Source organism: Coregonus clupeaformis, chromosome 7 (assembly GCF_020615455.1).
Source record: "Coregonus clupeaformis isolate EN_2021a chromosome 7, ASM2061545v1, whole genome shotgun sequence".
Classification (NCBI taxonomy): Eukaryota; Metazoa; Chordata; class Actinopteri; order Salmoniformes; family Salmonidae; genus Coregonus; species Coregonus clupeaformis.
The window spans coordinates 57,964,365-57,983,274 of NC_059198.1; the positions used below are offsets into that span (position 1 = coordinate 57,964,365).

The 18,910-nt window shown below is 43.4% G+C and overlaps 1 protein-coding gene and 1 long non-coding RNA gene across 2 annotated transcripts; one reads left to right on the forward strand and one right to left on the reverse strand.

Moving 5' to 3' along the window:
* Window positions 1-369: 369 nt before the first annotated feature.
* LOC121569297 (protein CIP2A homolog) lies at window positions 370-13,473 on the reverse strand. Its single transcript, XM_041880123.2, is given in 23 exon segments — window positions 370-813; window positions 1,543-1,682; window positions 2,022-2,104; window positions 2,191-2,304; window positions 2,398-2,537; window positions 2,639-2,695; window positions 2,801-2,911; window positions 3,779-3,853; window positions 4,011-4,194; window positions 4,272-4,368; window positions 4,371-4,389; window positions 4,472-4,571; window positions 4,651-4,798; window positions 4,871-5,033; window positions 5,177-5,492; window positions 5,600-5,745; window positions 5,848-5,970; window positions 6,400-6,496; window positions 6,613-6,707; window positions 7,246-7,358; window positions 7,516-7,663; window positions 12,667-12,769; window positions 13,130-13,473. Coding segments are annotated over 22 exon segments (2,718 nt in total). The 5' UTR covers window position 12,769; window positions 13,130-13,473; the 3' UTR covers window positions 370-666.
* Window positions 13,474-17,926: 4,453 nt separating this feature from the next.
* LOC121570700 lies at window positions 17,927-18,653 on the forward strand. Its single transcript, XR_006001511.1, has 3 exons — window positions 17,927-18,016; window positions 18,393-18,477; window positions 18,558-18,653. It is a non-coding gene; the product is annotated as an uncharacterized LOC121570700 (long non-coding RNA).
* The last annotated feature ends 257 nt before the right edge of the window (window positions 18,654-18,910 follow it).

Sequence of the window (18,910 nt, forward strand, 5' to 3'; positions counted from 1 at the left end):
GACTGATTTCCTTATATGAACTGTAACACAGCAAAATATTAGAAATTGCAGCATTTATATTTCTGTTAAGTATACATTGAGGAGCGCAGAGTATAATTTAAAGAGCAAAATGCCTACTGAGTCCCTGTACACAGTGCTGTAGGTTTTGGATGGGTAAGTTGGATGTGTATAAAACTCCCCTTTATTGTCCTGTAACCCCCTGTGAGTCCAGCCTAATACAGCCACTCTGCTAAGAGGTCTGGACTTTGATAAGAGGTCAGGTCATTCTCCCCATAAAACACTGGGTTGCTGGTTCAAACTCTGCTCCTGCTGTTCCCCTATGTCTACAGAAGGACTGTAGGAGTTTTGATAAAATCATGAATACACTGATCATCAGACCAGTCAATATTTATTTAGACTTCAATACAATGGACAGAAAAACTGAGTGTAAAAGAATGATAAATGCAGGATATATGGACAATAGGTTTAAAAATGCAGATAGCGGTACATTAAAATTACAGAAATGAGTTACTAATTTTGTTTTTAAAAATCCATTCCTTCTGATCCTGTGTGTGCAGATGTGACAGAGACAGATTGGTAGTGTGTGTGTCTCTCAGAGGGACAGGTTGACGTCGCTGTGTGTGTGTCTCTCAGAGGGACAGGTTGACGTCGCTGTGTGTGTGTCTCTCAGAGCGACAGGTTGACGTCGCTCTTCTGTTTGCCAGAGCTGAGGCTGTGTATCATGGCGATCATAGAAGAGTGTTTGTTCAGCTCCTCCTCTTTCTTCTGTAGTTTGGCCTCCACCTGGGCTTTCTGCAGCTCCAGAGAGGACGCCTGGAGAGGAGAGGAGAGGACAGGAGAGGACAGGAGAGGACAGGGGAGGGGAGAGAACCGGAGAGGAGAGAGGGAAGGAGAGGAGAGAGGACAGGAGAGGAGAGGAGAGGACAGGAGAGGTGAGAGGACAGGAGAGGAGAGAGGACAGGACAGGAGAGGAGAGAACAGGACAGGAGAGAGGACAGGAGAGGAGGGAACAGGACAGGACAGGAGAGGACAGGAGAGGAGAGAACAGGACAGGACAGGAGAGGACAGGAGAGGAGAGAACAGGAGAGGAGAGAACAGGACAGGAGAGAACAGGAGAGGGGACAGGAGAGGGGAGAGAACCGGAGAGGAGAGAGGGAAGGAGAGGAGAGGGGGAAGGAGAGGAGAGAACAGGACAGGAGAGGAGAGAGGACAGGACAGGAGAGGGGGAAGGAGAGGAGAGAACAGGACAGGAGAGGACAGGACAGGGAACAGGAGAGGAGAGAACAGGACAGGACAGGAGAGGAGAGAGGACAGGAGAGGACAGGGGACAGGAGAGGGGACAGGAGAGGAGAGGGGGGAGGAGAGGACAGGAGAAAGGACACAGACTAAGCCAACTTCCTTACCAGAAACTACTTTGTATTAGAATCATTTAGATCTCCCCTAGTGGGTGTATGGAGTTGGTTATTAGCTTATCCAGTACGGTGTACAAGTCAGCTGGCAAGACCCTCCCTCCTCCAATACTTTACCAGTGTGTGTCCTTACCCTGATGCTGGCGTCCTTTCTGGCCAGCTCCGTCTTGTTGAGTTCCTTCCTCAGAATATCCACAGTTTCCTCTAGTTCCTCCCTCTCTTTCTCTTTCGCTCTCCCCCTCTCCTCCTGACCCCGCAACTCACCACGCAGACCTGAGAGAGGAGGAGAGGGACAGAGTTAGCGTGAGAGAGAGAGAGTTAGCGAGAGAGAGAGAGCGAGAGAGAGAGAGAGAGAGAGAGAGAGAGAGAGAGAGAGAGAGAGAGAGAGAGAGAGATAGAGAGAGAGAGAGAGTTAGCGAGAGAGAGAGAGAGAGAGAGAGTTAGCGAGAGAGAGAGAGAGAGAGTGAGAGAGAGAGAGAGAGAGAGTCAGTAAAAGAGGGAGAGTAGGAGAGAGAAGGGGTTGGGAGAAAGAGAGTGAAGGAGGGACACAGAGTGTAAGAGAGTGGTAACTGGGGTATTGAGATAGCTCTTTCTGGTTTAGCTCAAACTGACCTGTGATGTCACGGTTTCTCTGCTGAAGCTCTGATTGGAAGGATTTAATTTGCTCCTCCCTCTCTTTCAGCTCACACACTGCCCTGAAAGAGAGAGAGCAAAAGAAAAAAAGCTAATTGTAAATAGTTGCAGAGGGAATGTTTTTATTGCTACTGTGTGCTTGTCTTACTTGTCGTGCTGTAGACGTAGTGTGTCCTGGCTCTTCCTCAGCGTGTCCATCTGTTTAGTGACGGAGATATGAGCCATCTGCAGCTCCTTCAACAGACGCTCACTCTCATTAAACCTACACAGGAACAGGAAATGCGTCATGAAATACCTGCATAAGAAACATCTATGTAGAGAAGAATGTAGAGAGCAGTGTGTGTGTGGGTGTAACCTGTTAAGCAGCTGGTTATAGGATCCTTTGAGAGCCTGATGTTCCTGAGAGTCAGCCTGCAGTCTAGCGTTGTGTTGAAGCAGCTCCTCGATGTCTCCCTTCGACCTCTCTGCCTCCAGTACCTGGCTACCTAACTCTGCCTAACACAAACACACACACACTTTTTGGCATCTGCTAGCTAGTCTTTAGCAGAACAATAATGCTAAACCTCTTAGCATGTGCTAACTCTTCTGCTACGAACCTGCAGCTCCTCTCTCCTCCGTTCTGCCTCCTTCAGCATAGATGCTAGCTTACGTGCCTACAGAGAGACAGAGACAAAGGCCATCTGTGTTAGAAGCCAAGGCCTCGTGTGTGTGTGTGTGTGTGTGTGTGTTACCTCGGCCTGGGTGTGTGTGTTTGTTACCTCGGCCTCTGCCTGAGCTCGTTGACAGCGGTACTGAGCGATGAGGCGATCGGCCTGAGAGAGAGCCAGAGCCTTGGCTTCTAACAGATCCTGTAACCTCCCCTCCTTAGACTGGAGGGGGGGTGAGAGAGAGAGAGAGAGAATGAGAGAGAGAGAGAGAGATTTATTTGCACATTGTTACAACACTGTATATATACATAATATGACATTTGAAATGTCTTTATTCTTTTGAAACTTCTGAGTGTAATGTTTACTGTTAATATTTATTGTTTATTTCACTTTTGTTTACTATCTACTTCACTTGCTTTGGCAATGTTAACACACGTTTCCCATGCCAATAAAAGCCCTTAAATTGAATTGAATTGAAATTGAGAGAGAATGAAAGAGAGAGAGAGAAGGAAAGCGAAGCAGTTACAATACTAACTCAATTAAATGTCTCATGGTGGTTACATCAAATGCAAAGAAATGGTGGAAAAGAGAGTTGACCACACCACCATGACCATCAGAGTTGACAGGTGTGGAGTTGGAAGACCTAGGACCATCAGAGTGGACAGGTGTGGAGTTGGAAGACCTAGGACCATCAGAGTGGACAGGTGTGGAGTTGGAAGACCTAGGACCATCAGAGTGGACAGGTGTGGAGTTGGAAGACCTAGGACCATCAGAGTGGACAGGTGTGGAGTTGGAAGACCTAGGACCATCAGAGTGGACAGGTGTGGAGTTGGAAGACCTAGGACCATCAGAGTGGACAGGTGTGGAGTTGGAAGACCTAGGACCATCAGAGTGGACAGGTGTGGAGTTGGAAGATCTAGGACCATCAGAGTGGACAGGTGTGGAGTTGGAAGACCTAGGACCATCAGAGTTGACAGGTGTGGAGTTGGAAGACCTAGGACCATCAGAGTTGACAGGTGTGGAGTTGGAAGACCTAGGACCATCAGAGTTGACAGGTGTGGAGTTGGAAGATCTAGTGGGGATACTCACCGCCAGAGCGGAGATCTTCTGTTCATAAACATCCATGATCTCTGACACACGCACATCCTTCATCTGATCCTGCAACTACAACACATACACGTTAGTCACACACACCCCATCTACAACACACGTCAGAATGCAGACTCACACCTCCTTCTACAACACACGTCAGAATACAGACTCACACACACACACACACACACACCCCATCTACAACACACGTCAGAATACAGACTCACACCTCCATGCCGTTCTGTAGTTTCTCTATGAGGCTGTGAATGCTGTGGGAGGGGCTGGAGGGAGAAGGCCCTGATAGGCTCTTCCCCATGGGGGCCGGGACATCCTGTTGCACAGCAACCCGTTTGACAGACAGCTCAGCCTCCCTCTGGCGATATGCGTTGTTGGCAGCAATGCTCTCCCCTAGACTGAGACACAGGCTGCCATCAGAATAAACACTTCCATGACTGACTGATTCATTGTGTGTGTGTGTTCAATCACTCACACCAGCGAAGGGAAGTCTGGGAGAGGCGTGGCCTCAAACAGTAGGCGAAGCCCGGTCTGAACATGCTCTCTGTGACTGGACGTCAGAGCCAGAGAAAGGGCGTGACCATCCTCTGGTCCTGTAGGGAGAGACATTTTATTATGGCAATCTTTTAGCTCGGCTCCGCAGGTAGGTAGGTGTGTGTGTGTGTGTGTGTGTACCTGTAGTATTCTGTAGAAGCTGGTCTCCATGTCCTTCACCTGCTGTCTCAGTTTACTCATCAACTCCACACTCTTCAGCACCGCCTCACCACACACCTGACTGGAACACCCCCACGCAGGTGTTTACAACTATGTTCTGTGTGTATGTGTGTGTTCTGAGTGTGTATGTGGTCACTGACCTGAGGCTGCTGTCGTGGCCGGTGGGGGGGCAGGTGAGCGGGTCGTTGTTATGGCAACAGGAGAGCAGTAGCTCCACCTGAGAGAGACAGAGCTGGGAGCTCATCTGACGAGACACCACCCTACACACCGATTCCTCACTACACAGCAGTGGAAGAGTTAAGGCTGATAACACAGACACACAGACACACACACAGACAGATAGACAGATGTAAAGGATATTTAGCAGCAGGCTGGTGGTGTTTGTGGTACGTATGCAGTGTGTTCTGAGCTGGCTGTCTGGTGCGGCTGGGTCCAGCCCCTGTAGTAGACCCAACACCACTGGAACCAACAACTCAACGTAGCCCAACACACACACAGACACGACCTCTGAACCCAACGCCTCCTGGAGAGAAACACATAAGAAAGGACAAAGAGCAAATCAGTGCAAGTCACTTTTTCTGTAGGAGTCATCACTGTGCTAGACAGGATGTAGTGAAATCCAGGCTTCCACTTTTAGTTCTGTGTGTCCGTGTAGAGCTGTCGTACTTCCAGTAGCTCAGTCAGCAGCTGCAGGGCCTGTAGACAGCATAACTCCTCCCCCTCAGCCGGAGAGCTCAGCCATTGGATGAGAGCTAAGCCCGGCTCTGTTGTCTGCCCTGCGTCTAGGCCCGCCCCGTGTCTGCGGCTTGCAGCTCGGAGCCGAGGGGCGGCAGGACGGAACACGACCTCACACAGCAGAGACCTCAGGCCTGACACACCACACAGAGCCAGGAGCAGCTCCAACACCTTGGTAGCAGAGTCCGGGTCTTTGACATGTAGAAGACCCAATACCTGGGACAAGCACACTGAGAAGTGTTCATACCTACAGAGAGAGAGGAGGGAGAGACATACACAACATCACTTTTATTGTTCTATAAAAGTGTGAGTGTGAGTGTGTGTGTGTGTGTGTGTGTGTGTGTGTGTGTATACCTGGTCAGGCAGTCAGCCATCTTGGGGTTCTTTAACAGGTCCACCAGTAGGTCTACAGAGTACTTCCTGGTTAGGGTTCCATCACCATTGACGATGATGTTAAAGATCAGCTGGAATGTCTGGTGGATGTTCTTAGCATGGAACAGCTGACACACACACACACACACACACGTCACAGAGCCCAGACAGAGAGTTGTCACAACCAGAACTAAAGATAGAGAAAACCCTGGTGTGTGTCTGTGTGTTACCTTCTCCCCCACCTCCTCATTGAGAGTGAGGCTAGCCAGTATGGAGAGAGCGAACACCACCACCGTCAAACTGTTGTGGGCCAGGAAGTTAATCAGGGTACGGTAGAACGCCTTCACATTGCTCTGTAGGAACACACACAGCCAGGTGTTAATCAACGTTCAATAGAACGCCTTCACATTGCTCTGTAGGAACACACACAGCCAGGTGTTAATCAACGTTCAATAGAACGCCTTCACATTGCTCTGTAGGAACACACACAGCCAGGTGTTAATCAACATTCACTAGAACGCCTTCACATTGCTCTGTAGGAACACACACAGCCAGGTCTTAATCAACATTCACTAGAACGCCTTCACATTGCTCTGTAGGAACACACACAGCCAGATGTTAATCAACGTTCACTAGAACGCCTTCACATTGCTCTGTAGGAAAACACACAGCCTTCACATTACAACAACCCGTTCCATCAAAGACAAAGGAGAGAAAAGAGGGTGAGTAAGAGGAAAATAGAAAAGCTGGATAGACGGCGGTAGAGAGAGGGTGGTCCTCACCAGAGCTTTGATGTGAGTCTGTACTGACAGGTTGTAGCGACACAGGTTAGCCATCAAACCCAGGCACGGCATGGTGATGTCATCATTGTGCGACTGGCTAGAGGGGGGTATACAAAGGGGACAAAATGAATACTTACATGTAAACATTCACCTCTGCTTTACTGTAGAGTGGGAGAAGAGAGAGGATGAGGGAAGAGAGGAGAGGTATCTTACATGTTGGTCATGAGAAAGTCTATGAGCTCGTGGATGTAGTTGGCGCAGTGGAATATCCGTCCGTTATAGGTGAGCCTCTGCAGCAGCTTTAGACACTGAGACACACAGAGTTTCTAAAGCAGTAGTTGAACACATCACATCCTACAGACATGTTTACCACTGGAGCTTTGGCTTTGTGTAGCGCCGTAATTCTCCAAGACCAGGGTTCATGACCCCTGGTTTAGTCTCATCATGTCATTTTGGTGAGTAGCCTGAAGACCCGATGTTGAATTTCATAAATTCTACATCGGGCAGAAATGAGCGTTTGGGTCAGGAGAGTTTCCTCTTACGACCTCTACAAGCCAGAATGCTGAATAAAATGATCCTTTACCAGTTGTCCGTGTGGTTGGTCCTTTTGCAGGTAGGAATGTGTGACAATATATCCACAGGAAAGTATATTTAAATCAACTTTTCAAAGTGCTGGTAGCGCGTTCAGATTTGCACAAGATGATAATACATGCATACTTGTCGAGCTCATGCACACGTTTACATGGTTCTGCGCATGATTCAGGAGATAGAAATCTGAACGCACTTCCAAACAAACGTATGACAAAGCCAGACTGTGAACCAGAGGTCGGCAAATGCTGTGCCTACCTGTAGTACGAGCGGCTCCCTGGGGGTGGTGCTGTGGCAGTGGATGATGGAGGCCAGAGTGCTGGTCAGGTTATAACTACTCTGGAGAACATCTCTGCTCTCATCATCACAGGCTGGGGGTGAGAACACACACACATCAACACAAGTTCTATTGTTTTTGTATTGTTTTTGAGTGAGAGACACATTGTCGGCTGTTGACAAAAATGATATGACTGAAATGTGTTGGGAATTAGTAATTGACTGTGTGTGTGTGTGTGTGTGTCTGTGTACCTAGTTGGGCCAGTAGAGAGATGATGGTTCCTGTGAGTGTGGGGCTAGTGTTGGGGTCTCCTGCCAGCTCCACAAGTCCACAGACACACTCACTGGGCAGGACCTGGCCCGACGACAGCAGACGAACACACCGCATTCCTGACAGCTCCTACACACACACACACACCAGAAAGTACGTTTACATGCACACTAATAATTTGATATTAAACTGATTATGGCAGGACAAGTAAACAGCTTACTTGGCGTTCTAGCGGCGTATTTGTATGTGAAAAAATATGCATACTTTCAGTTTTTCCAAACTCACTTCACTCGCGCATAACGCCCGATGTCCACCAGATGCATATGTGTTTTGTTTTGCCGGAAGTCTAGCCCGCATTTTCCGTGACGCACATGTGCTTCGATTTTCAACTAGCTAAAAGCTAGCTAGTTGGACTCTATGTGAGTACTTCCGTTTGTACCACCAAACGGTAAAGCAACGCACGAATTGAAAATATTGAACGCATGTGGTAAACAGAACACAGAGCAGAAACACAGTCGGATGCATCTGGTGGACATGAGGCGTAATGCCCCGTTTACATTGGGACGCATTTCATTACGCAGTACGTCATCTTCGCGGAGTCTTGCCCTGCTACTGAACGGACAAGGGTAGTGTATGTAACACAATATGGAAGAGAGCCTGTCTCTCGTCAGAGATCCCATTTATTTTGGGAGATTACAAAATATGACATTTTCATTCAAGACAGGATCTATACATTGTTTCAAGTGATAATAAAAAATGTTTTGTTTAGTTACTTTTCCTAAAATTGTTTCTCTAACTTTATAGCAAGTCAGGCTTGCTTGAACTGCAAAGCAGCTAGCTAGCTAGCTAGCTACCTCCGTCGTGGAAGTCCCATTAAAATGCATGACACCCGGTGCACCGGAGTGCTTATGAGTAATGTGAAAGAGGTGCATCTGAAACACCCGTAGCGCAAGCCTCCCTCTTACGCGCGAGTGAAGTGAAATAGTTTTCACATACAAACTTTATATGTCCGAACTCAGAATTAAATAGGCTTTGGAAAAATAACATGGTAGAACGTTTGTTTTGATTGTTGATTTTCTGCATTTATTTAAGTCCCATCAGGTAGCCTGATTTCAGATGTGTCCATGTAAACAGGATTATTAGGGAAACTGTTCTTCAATGCTTTTAAACAAACTATTACATTAATCTGACTATCCACAATAAGGGATGGATCGAATTTTACATAATGGGTATCTGGAGGAAAATGGGGGAGGGTCATGTTTTTTCAATTCCAGTCAAGGGGAGGGTTTAGTATTATTTTAGTGTTTTATAATTAGTTGCATATTAGGCTATACAGTGCCTTCAGAAATTATTCACACCCCTTGACTTTATCCAACTTTTGTTGTGTTACAGCCTGAATTTAAAATTGATTAAATGTATATTTTGGGGGTCTCTGGCCTACACACAATACCCCATAATGTCAAAGTGGAATTATGTTATTTGAAAATCTTACAAATTAGTTAAAAATGAAAAGCTGAAATGTCTTGAGTCAATAAGTATTCAACCCCTTTCTTATGGTAAGCCTAAATAAGTTCAGGAGTAAAAATGTGCTTAACAAGACACATAATAAGTTGCATGGACTCACTGTGTGCAATAATAGTGTTTAACATTATTTTTGAATGACTACCTTATCTCTGTACCCCACACATACAATTATCTGGAAGGTCCCTCAGTCGAGCAGTGAAGACCAGGGATATTTTCCAATGCCTAGCAAAGAAGGGGACCTATTGGTCTATTGGTAGATGGGTAAAAAAAAAAAAAAAGAAAAAAGACATTGAATTACCCTTTGAGCATGATGAAAGTTATGAATTACACTTTGAATGGTGTATCAATACATCCAGTCACTACAAAGATACAGGTGTCCTTCCTAACTCAGTTGCCGGAGAGGAAGGAAACTGCTCAGGGATTTCACCATGAGGCCAACGTTGACTTTAAAACACAGAGTTCAATGGCTGTGATAGGAGAAAACTGAGGATGGATCAACAGCATTGTAGTTACTCCACAATACTAACCTAGTTAACAGAGTGAAAAGAATGAAGCCTGTACAGAATAAGAATATTCCAAAAAAAGCATCCTGTTTTCAACAAGGCACTAAAGTAATACTGCAAAAAATGTGGCTAAGCAATTCACAATTCACTTCCTGAATACAAAAAAAAGTGTTATGTTTGGGGCAAATCCAATACAACACATTACTGCGTACCACTCTCCCTATTTTCAAGCACAGCGTGGCTGCATCATGTTATGGGTATGCTTGTAATCGTTAAGCACTGGGACGTTTTTCAGGCAAGATCCTAGAGGAAAACCTGGTTCAGTCTGCTTTCCACCAAACACTGGGAAATGAATTCACCTTTCAGCAGGACAATAGCCTAAAACACAAGGTCAAATCTACACTGTAGTTGCTTACCACAAAGACAGTGAATGTTCCTGAGTGGCCGAGTTACAGTTTTGAGTTAAATCTACTTGGAAATCTATGGCAAGACCTGAAAATGGTTGTCTAGCAATAACCAACAACCAATTTGACAGAGCTTGAAGAATTTTGAAAATAATAAATGGGCAAATGTTGTACAATCCAGGTGTGGAAAGTTCTTAGAGACTTACCCAGAAAGAGTCACAGCTGTAATCGTTACCAAAGGTGATTCTACAAAGTATTGACTCAGGGGTGTGAATACTTAGGTAAATTAGATATTTCTGTATTTCATTTTCAATAAATGTACACAAAAAAAGATGTTGTACATGTTTTCACTTTGTCATTGTGTAGATTGGTGAGAAAGAATTATCTATTTAATCCATTTAGAATTCAGGCTGTAACACAACAAGATGTGGAATAAGTCTAGGGGTATGAATACTTTCTGAAGACACTGTATATCACTGTGTGCCCCGATGTCGCCCCTCATCTCTGACGCTCCGCTGGGCGCGCAATATGAAGTGTGCCTACAGGCTATTTAGTGTGGGCTCAATCAAATGATCCATAGCCTATTGGCTACGAAATGCATGCTCGGAGAAGCACAGAGCAAAGTTATATTTCTAATAAAGCTGCTGGCAAGGGGTAAATAAAACTAGGCTGCATTACACATCGCAATGGATGTTCCAACCCTGAGCCCCGGCCTGCTCTGCTCTTGCTGATCAAAAGGTTTTGGGTGCTGCCTGGCCAACGGCTGTGCTGTGTCAAAGGATACTTCCGCAAAAAAAAATATATATATATATATTGCACGCGGACTAGCCTATAGCCTATGTTCTGTTCAGTTTAAGGAGAGTGCAAATATGAGGAGGACCGGAGGTCAACTTTGATAGCTTGTTACTCCTATAATATATTTTACTAAAAACAATATTTTAAAATATATAGCCCTTTACATCAGCTATATCTAAGGGAAGAAAAGTAAAAAGGAATGGGGAGACTGCTAGGGAAAACTCCCTAGAAAGGCCAAAACCTAGGAAGAAACTAGAGAGGAACCAGGCTAGAGGGTGCCAGTCCTCTTCTGGCTGTCCGGGAAAAAGTGAAAGAGGTAAAAATAATAGGAATAAATCTCAGTTGGCTTTTCATAGCCGATCATTAAGAGTTTCTTGCCCATTATGTATTTATCAGAGTTATTGACCTCACAATAAGCCAGATTTGAGTATCTTAAATTGTGCATATATAACCTACCCATGGCACATGGTTTGCACTTCTGTCAATTTCTTGTAAGATCGTAAATTACCTCAGGCTTGACAGCTCCAGTTCTCAAGTGCCTCTCCCGCCGCAGGGCAGACCACACAGATACAGACCAATATTGTCACTGGGGGAACCGTACTTACTCAGGAAGTAAAAGTCAGCAGGACCGGTGAAAGTTTCTTATGGATTTTTAAGACCTTAATTATGTTTATGAATGTAATACCTTTATTATGCCATGTGATGTGATCACGTGCAATGCTCCGGTTAGCAGAACAACGCATCATTGCAGTTCATATGAGAACGTGAGTACACCTGAAATGGATCGCTCACACAGATAGATTAAGATAGCCAGCTAGCTTGCTAACATAAACACACGTCAGAAGCAATAGGAAGTGCATAAAAATGTTTTCATGATCGCGTTATGCTGTGATGCTGACTAGTGAGTCCATGATCATTTTATGAAGCGTCCGTAACAGTCACATCCGTTACGCTTAGAACGAGCACAGACAGAGAGAAAGGCAACCAATTACACATCACCTAAGCCCTTGATGAAAGTTAGCTTTGCATAGAAAGTTTGAATACAATCATACTCAAAACGCGTCTACAATAACAACTTTTCATCAAAAACATTACGGATGTGACACTGCCTGTCCAAATCAGCGCTCTATCTTTACTAGATTGTAAAATTCTATACTAGCACTCAGTGGACTAAAATTTGTTTGATGTTGTTTCATTAACCTTCCGACTTGGTCAGAAACACAGGGGGACAGATGTGAGTACCAAAACAAGTTATGTGAGCCATTGCCAAAAGCTATGAAATCTGGTTGACTGAAAAGCCTTATGAGACTTTGTATCCTACTTGTAGTAACAAGAACACTACATTTGGAAAATATAAAGGCCAACTGTAGTCTGTACTTCAAAATACACACATTCAAGGTAAATATGAAAGTAGTTTAATTTTTACATTAAAGGAGATCTTTCCAACCCCTACTCTTGTCCAAGGTGGTCTGCAAACCCACAACCTTCTGACCCGCAGCCCTGTGCGCAATCAAAATTCCTGCGTTGCCATGTAATGCTTACAGGACGAAGAACAGTTTCTAAAACTGCATTTCTAAGGCTCTGGTCTGTCCAAGAAGTGAGGGTAAACGGTAGACATGTTCTCTGTTATCCACGTTATGATTTATTTATTTATTTTGGGTATAGGAGAGGGTCACTTGTTTTTTTTCAAGCGTTCTGGGAGGGTTTAGGTAAAATGCATTTTGCTGAAGGGAGGCCCATCCATTTTCATTTCAGAGGTCCAATTTTCTCCATGTAACCCTTATTATAAATAACGTTAACTCCCAAATCGTATTATTGTGTGCATGTAACCCTGCTCAGTGTCACGTTGATATATCTCACAAAGTAGAAGTGTGCTTTGGCACAGTGTGGACATGTTGAAACTGACCTCCACTTGTTTCTGCAGCTGGGCAGCGTTATGGGCCGTCCTGTTGTCTCTGTACTGGTGGATGGCCAGCAGGAGAGACTTCAGACACGTCGTTACGTCCATTCTGCAACACAACAGCACTTTTGAGCTCAGTAGCAGTTCATCTGTATTACACTGTTCATCAGCTAAAGGCGTTGTTTGCTGGGAAGCTTAGTCAAACAGTATAGATAGCTACCTACAGTTTTTAAAACGCAATGGCTGAACTACAGCTGATACGGCTTTAGTTTGACAACTTGTTAGCAAAGGAAAACAGTTAATGCTAACTAGCTAGTAGCTAACTACCTAGGCTAACTATTGTTATGGTCCCCGACTAATGTTTAGATGTGGCAAATTATAACTGCATTGATGACCATTATTCACGTAACTTTATGTAATATACATCAATAACATATAGACCAATTAGATTTTTTTTAAAACAACATACATTCGATTATTTCTGTCCTCTTCTGTCAAGCGTTGTTGTACCTCTTCTACTTCCTCCCGCTTTCCACTTCAAACAGCGGAAGCGCCCATGAGATATTGAAGGAGCAGGGGGTAGCTGCATCTCAATATGGCGACCGGAGTATGGGCGAGTGAGTGTGTCGGTCGAAATGAAAGTAGTGGGCGTGCGGAAATTAGTGGGTGTGTCGAAAGCGATCTGCTATAGTTTAGACGGTTTGATTGAGCGGTGGTTTTTTTCTTCCGTTTCTTTCCACGTAACTAACGTACATATTTGAGCTACCATACCGCGAGAGTTTGGACTTTGTTTTTAAGCCAGAGGATGAGTCTGAGTCGTATTTCACTGTTAGTTTTACACAAATAATTGTACATTTTCAGTTATAAAACTGACGATTGTTTATTTTTGATAAAAATTATGATGGGTGTACTGTTGCTTCATGCATGTGCTTACTGTGACTCACGCTAATATTGCTACTAGGTAGCTACTTCCCATGCGTTGCCAGACAGTAGTTATTGTCAAGCGGGAGCTAAGGGCACTGTGTCCCAGTGTTGCCTTCCATGCCCTCCCCATTGAGTAGGAGGCTATGTATCAAGGTGACATCTAGATGGTTATCAATAGTAGTTATTTCTTGGGTAGGCTGCTATCCTTCTTGAAATAAAATTGTGAGAGAAAAAAATGGCTAAGTTAGCTACCTCTTGCAACAGGACCGTGATACTCAGTAAGAAGCACTTCAAGTCGCCAGGCAGGCCAATACAAGTGTCTTGCTGCCCATTCAGCCAAGCAAAACGTTCTTGAGTGGCAACAAATCTGCCAATTAGCTGATTCGCTTTTCATATAGCGGAGTTGCTTTCCATACACCCACTACTTTCCACCACATATGGATCAGCCAAAAGGCAAGGGTCCACTTTCTCTTGTAACCCTGAAAACTTGCCAAAATGAGCCCTGTTTCAAATTATCACTCTATGAGAATAACTTCCATACGCGAGATGCGCATCACTTTGCACGTTTTATGTATTTTGATTATAAAATAGGTGTGTCTTCACTGTGATAAGGGCTCGGAAAATAAGAGTCTTGTCTACTTTAAATTAACAAAACAAGGCTATGCCTATGCACAGCCACAGGCTTCTACAAGCAAGCTCCACTGCTGAGGTTACTGCAATTTTCAAGATTGTGTTCCATGATATAATATAACCAGTTGATATTACGGTTTCAATAAATCAATCTTAAATGGCACTTGTTTTTTTATTGACTGAATTAACACTGAGTATACCCCGTTCAAAGGCACTTAAATATTTTGTCTGGATTTAACAAGTGACATCAATAAGGGTTCATAGCTTTCATCTTGTTTCACTTGGTGAGTCTATGTCATGGAAATAGTTCTTAATGTTTTGTATACTCAGTGTATATGGAGCAATTGTTATCTGTAATGGTTATGATAAATTATGCATTTTTGCACACTGTTGGAATATAGGACTAGATCATGTGACCAATAATCCAATGTTATTGGTCACATGTGCCAAATACCACAAGTGTAGACTTTACAGTGAAATGCTTACTTAGGAGCCCATTCCCAACAATGCAGAGTTAAAAAGTAAGACAAATATTTGCTAAATAATAAATCATGTTTTTTCTGGCCTTGTGGTCTAAAAATACATATAATTTTTCATTAGAGTACTCAAAATGTTTAATCATAATTATTTTGCACCCCCACTTTCAGACATAGCCAGGCGCCCAAGTGCGTGCTTTGTGTGTGTGTGTGTGTGTGTGTGTGTGTGTGTGTGTGTGTGTATCGCCATGTCGGAATATCTGTACTTGTGTTCTAGCTAAATAGTAGGCTGATTGGGTATGTGAAAATATAAAGTTTTAGAGTATGTGAAATGTCTATAATTAAGTAGGCCTATCCTTTAAAGGCAAGGATGTCATACTAATTTCAACTTTTCATTTAGTAGAATTCGCTGCAAACCAGTGAAGGGAAAAAGCATATTTTCAGACCCATGTGTGTTTGACATCTGATAATCAGATAAGAGGACAATCTGTACTATAACGAAGGAATGGCGAGAAACAAAGCAATTGCGTATTAAATGATGCATTCTCAGTATGGGTGAGCCTAATATGTTGATATTTGTTGCTTACTACATACATTTACACTAAACAGTACGTTCTAAATAGTATGTAGTATGTAGTATGATTAGTACACAGTATGTAGTTTTAGTAAGTAGTAGGCGAGACCGATTAATAATTAAGGGGACAAGGTGATATCACCTTAACTCTCATTTGAATACATACCGCCTTGAACCAACATGGGAGAAGGCGTGTTTGCCAAAATTCTACTGTAGGGTGTCAGCAAATATAATTAAAAGTTTACACCATTCATCTATGGTAAAGATACTTATATGTTTCCCCTTTCATATGTGTCTGGTGTTAGCTAGTTACTGGCTAGCTAGGTCTTCAGCCGGCATGGAACCAAAGGGGGGAAGGATCATTCAAAACTCAGACGCAGTTGTCAAGTCAACACATCTGTCAGTGCTGCTGTGAACCGCATCACAAGAGAAATGCAAATAGAAGATGGATTAAAAAAAAGTTTACACCGGCTTGCCAATTTTTACTAATACTCATAGTCCATATTTACTTTTGCAGTGCCTTCTGTCCTCTGAATCAGGGAAGGCTGGCTGAAAGTGAAACACACTATCTACGGCAGGGACCTTGCAGAGAGATGTGAGAACTAAAGTGTGACAAAAACAAATGGCGGTGGGTTTGGGTGTGAGTGTGCTTGTGTGTGTAACCCAGTTTGAGAATTACAGTCAAAAGTGTGCATGCATGTGCTGTCCCACTGGGCATAGACGTCAATTCAACGTCTATTCCACAATGGTTAATTGAAATGACGTGGAAACAACGTTGATTTAACCAGTGGTGTTTGTGTGTACACAGCAAATAATGGAGAGTCATTACAGCAGAGTTACTGTTATTTGACTCGAAAAGAGCAGCTTTAACTATTTTGGGAATTAAGTGACTGATTGTGACCACTAGAGTCAGAGGTAAAACACAGAGTTCATTCGAATAGAGCGTTCATAAGTATTGCTAGAGTCAATGTGATCCCGCCCACAGATTAGCAGTTAAATTTAGATTTTGCCGCCATTGATATTTTCTTCCTCACGTTCGACTCAGGCTTACCCTGACAGAAGTAGTCTTTTGCATTCAGGTAAGTAATATGGTTTTGAAATTCATATTTGGCCTAAGTCAACCATTTAGACTGGCGTATCCTTCTTATCATTTATCATTAGCTAGTTCCAAGCCAAATATTCATTATTACCTAGCAGTCGATCGGTATAGCCTGTTTTTTTTAACCAAGCCAGGCTTGGCGCCATTCTCAAAGCATAGCTACCGTTAGCTAGCTAGCTAGCTAATAATTTTAGTTCAATTTGACAGAATGGACAGACAAAGGTAGGTACTTGAAGCGGCTAAATTCAATTTTTTTTATCACCACAGTAGAATAAACCAATAAACATTTGGCAATGAGACACCAAATGTTTTGTAATGTTACCGTAGCAAATAGCTAACGTTAGCTAACGTTTTGTAATGTTACTGTAGCAAATAGCTACAGCAGTTAGCTAATGATACCTAGCTAGCTAATAGCTAATGTTAGCTAGCGTGGCCCTTTATAGTAGCTAGCTAACGTTAACGTTTGCAAACTAGAATCACAGATAGAACAATGAGGGTTAGTGTAGTATCTAGACAATTTACAATTTTGCTGACATTTGCAAATGGTCTTAGAGGATGTTGACTCAGCTTGAGGAAGCAGCATCTGGAGACCATTTCTATAGGGGAACCCTAAAACAGAGGAAGTCTGTTATGTGGAGTCCTGGGATTGGTCTGTAGGGGAAAACACCCATATCAGGTTACATAGGATATATATATACTATGGTTTGGGACAAAGGAGGGGAGAATAACATATTAGAGATTGGGGCCGGTTATTCTCCAGATGTCTGCAGAAGTCTGTAAATTGGCGCTGAGATCTTCAATGTAATAAATAATTATAATCGAGGACAGTGTCAGCGGATTTCTTGTTCTCACAGCATCTCAGCATAGTTCTCGACACTACATTAACGGCGACGAGGATGCCCACCCAGGGACACTAGAATAATCAAACCAAATTCTGGTTATAGTCTAGCTAAGGTCAGTCATTCATTCATTCTATACACAACTTTGGCTGACCTGAGTGTTGCTTCTTTGGCTAGATAGATGGCTGCTTAGCTAGATGGCTGGCTAGCTAGTAACGTTAGCTAGATGGCTACCAAAGCCACATGTCTAAGCTAGCTAAATAGATAACCTAAACCTGCATTCGGTTAGAGAATTCAGTAATGGATGTGTGCCTGGGTATGACGTCGTTAACTATGTCAGCTTGCGTTACTTTTATTATGCGTGCGTGCCTTGTGTACTAGCTACGGAATCGAGAGTAAAATGTGGTGCGTGCCTCCTGTGCGTTACTAAATATAGAGTTAATTGGTGCAGCACAGCGAAGCCGGGGAGAAAGCAGGGAATTTTTCAAATGACTTTTCAAGTTGCAAAGCTGTCTAACAAAACACTGCTGTTATTTACATGCTCCTCCTCAGGCATTCAGGCATTGTGTATGTGAAGGTGACCGAGGAGCATTAAACATTACACAGTCCCTGCAACTGTTCAACTTTTCTTCCAGATTCTTCCAGTGACAAATTTGCTTCAGGTGAACAAAATATTTGTTTATTTTTTGTCTGTTTTTCTAGGCCCACTATTACAATGAAGAAGATGGGAGTGGCTACTTGGCATGGAGATTGAAGCACCTGCAAAAGGAGGATGCAGAGGGAAGAATAAAGTGCCCTCGTAGATCACTAACAGGTGGGTCCAGCTGGTTGGCATACATAACTGTCTTTTATTTGTGTGTGTATGGTTAGTTCGGTTGAAGGGATTTTATGTAACCATAGCAAATGAAAGCTAGCTAGGTGTTTATCTCAATTTCATATGCTGAAATCTACACGCGATATGCAAATGTCTCGCATGCAACTGTTCGCCTTGGCTTAGTTTTGAGGCTTTCATAGTAGTAAGTTAGTGTGAATATCAATATCGTGTCCTGCATTGTTCATTAGGCTACATTTGTATTAGAATGTATTGAAGTTGAACGTGGCTGGGATCATATAGGCTGTCTTAGGGTAGTGCTGACTATTTTAGATGTGACATTTAATATGAGATAATTAACAGTCTCATTCTCTTTTAGCTAAGGATGCTGGCTGTACCAGTGAAATACAAAGATGAGAAGAAGTTCATTTTTTCATTGACTTTCAATGACTTCTTGGAAGGAGGTGAGTGATTGCCACAATTGCAGTTGTTTACAGAAACCCTAACAGCGAGCCAAATGTACCTTTGTTTAATGTCTTTCAAGTTGTCAAGAAGTGTATCCTGCCTACCATGGACTTAAAAGTCTACAATGAATCTGAGACAGAAGTAGATGAAGAAGTGTTCCAGTTTCATCTTTAGAGACCAGACCTCAGTGTGCTAAACATTTATTTACCCATGATGGTGAGTTATTTGTCTACAGTACAGAGATGTCATCAATGTATTCATTCATACAATCCCAGCTAGTACAAATGATATGGCCCACATCCATCCAATGTCCGGCAGGCCATATCTAATCCTGCTGTCAGTAAAAATCCAAGTGCGAGATCAAATATTCAGAATGCCATAGGGACAAAAACATAATCATGCTTCTAAATTCATATGATGAATGACAAGTAA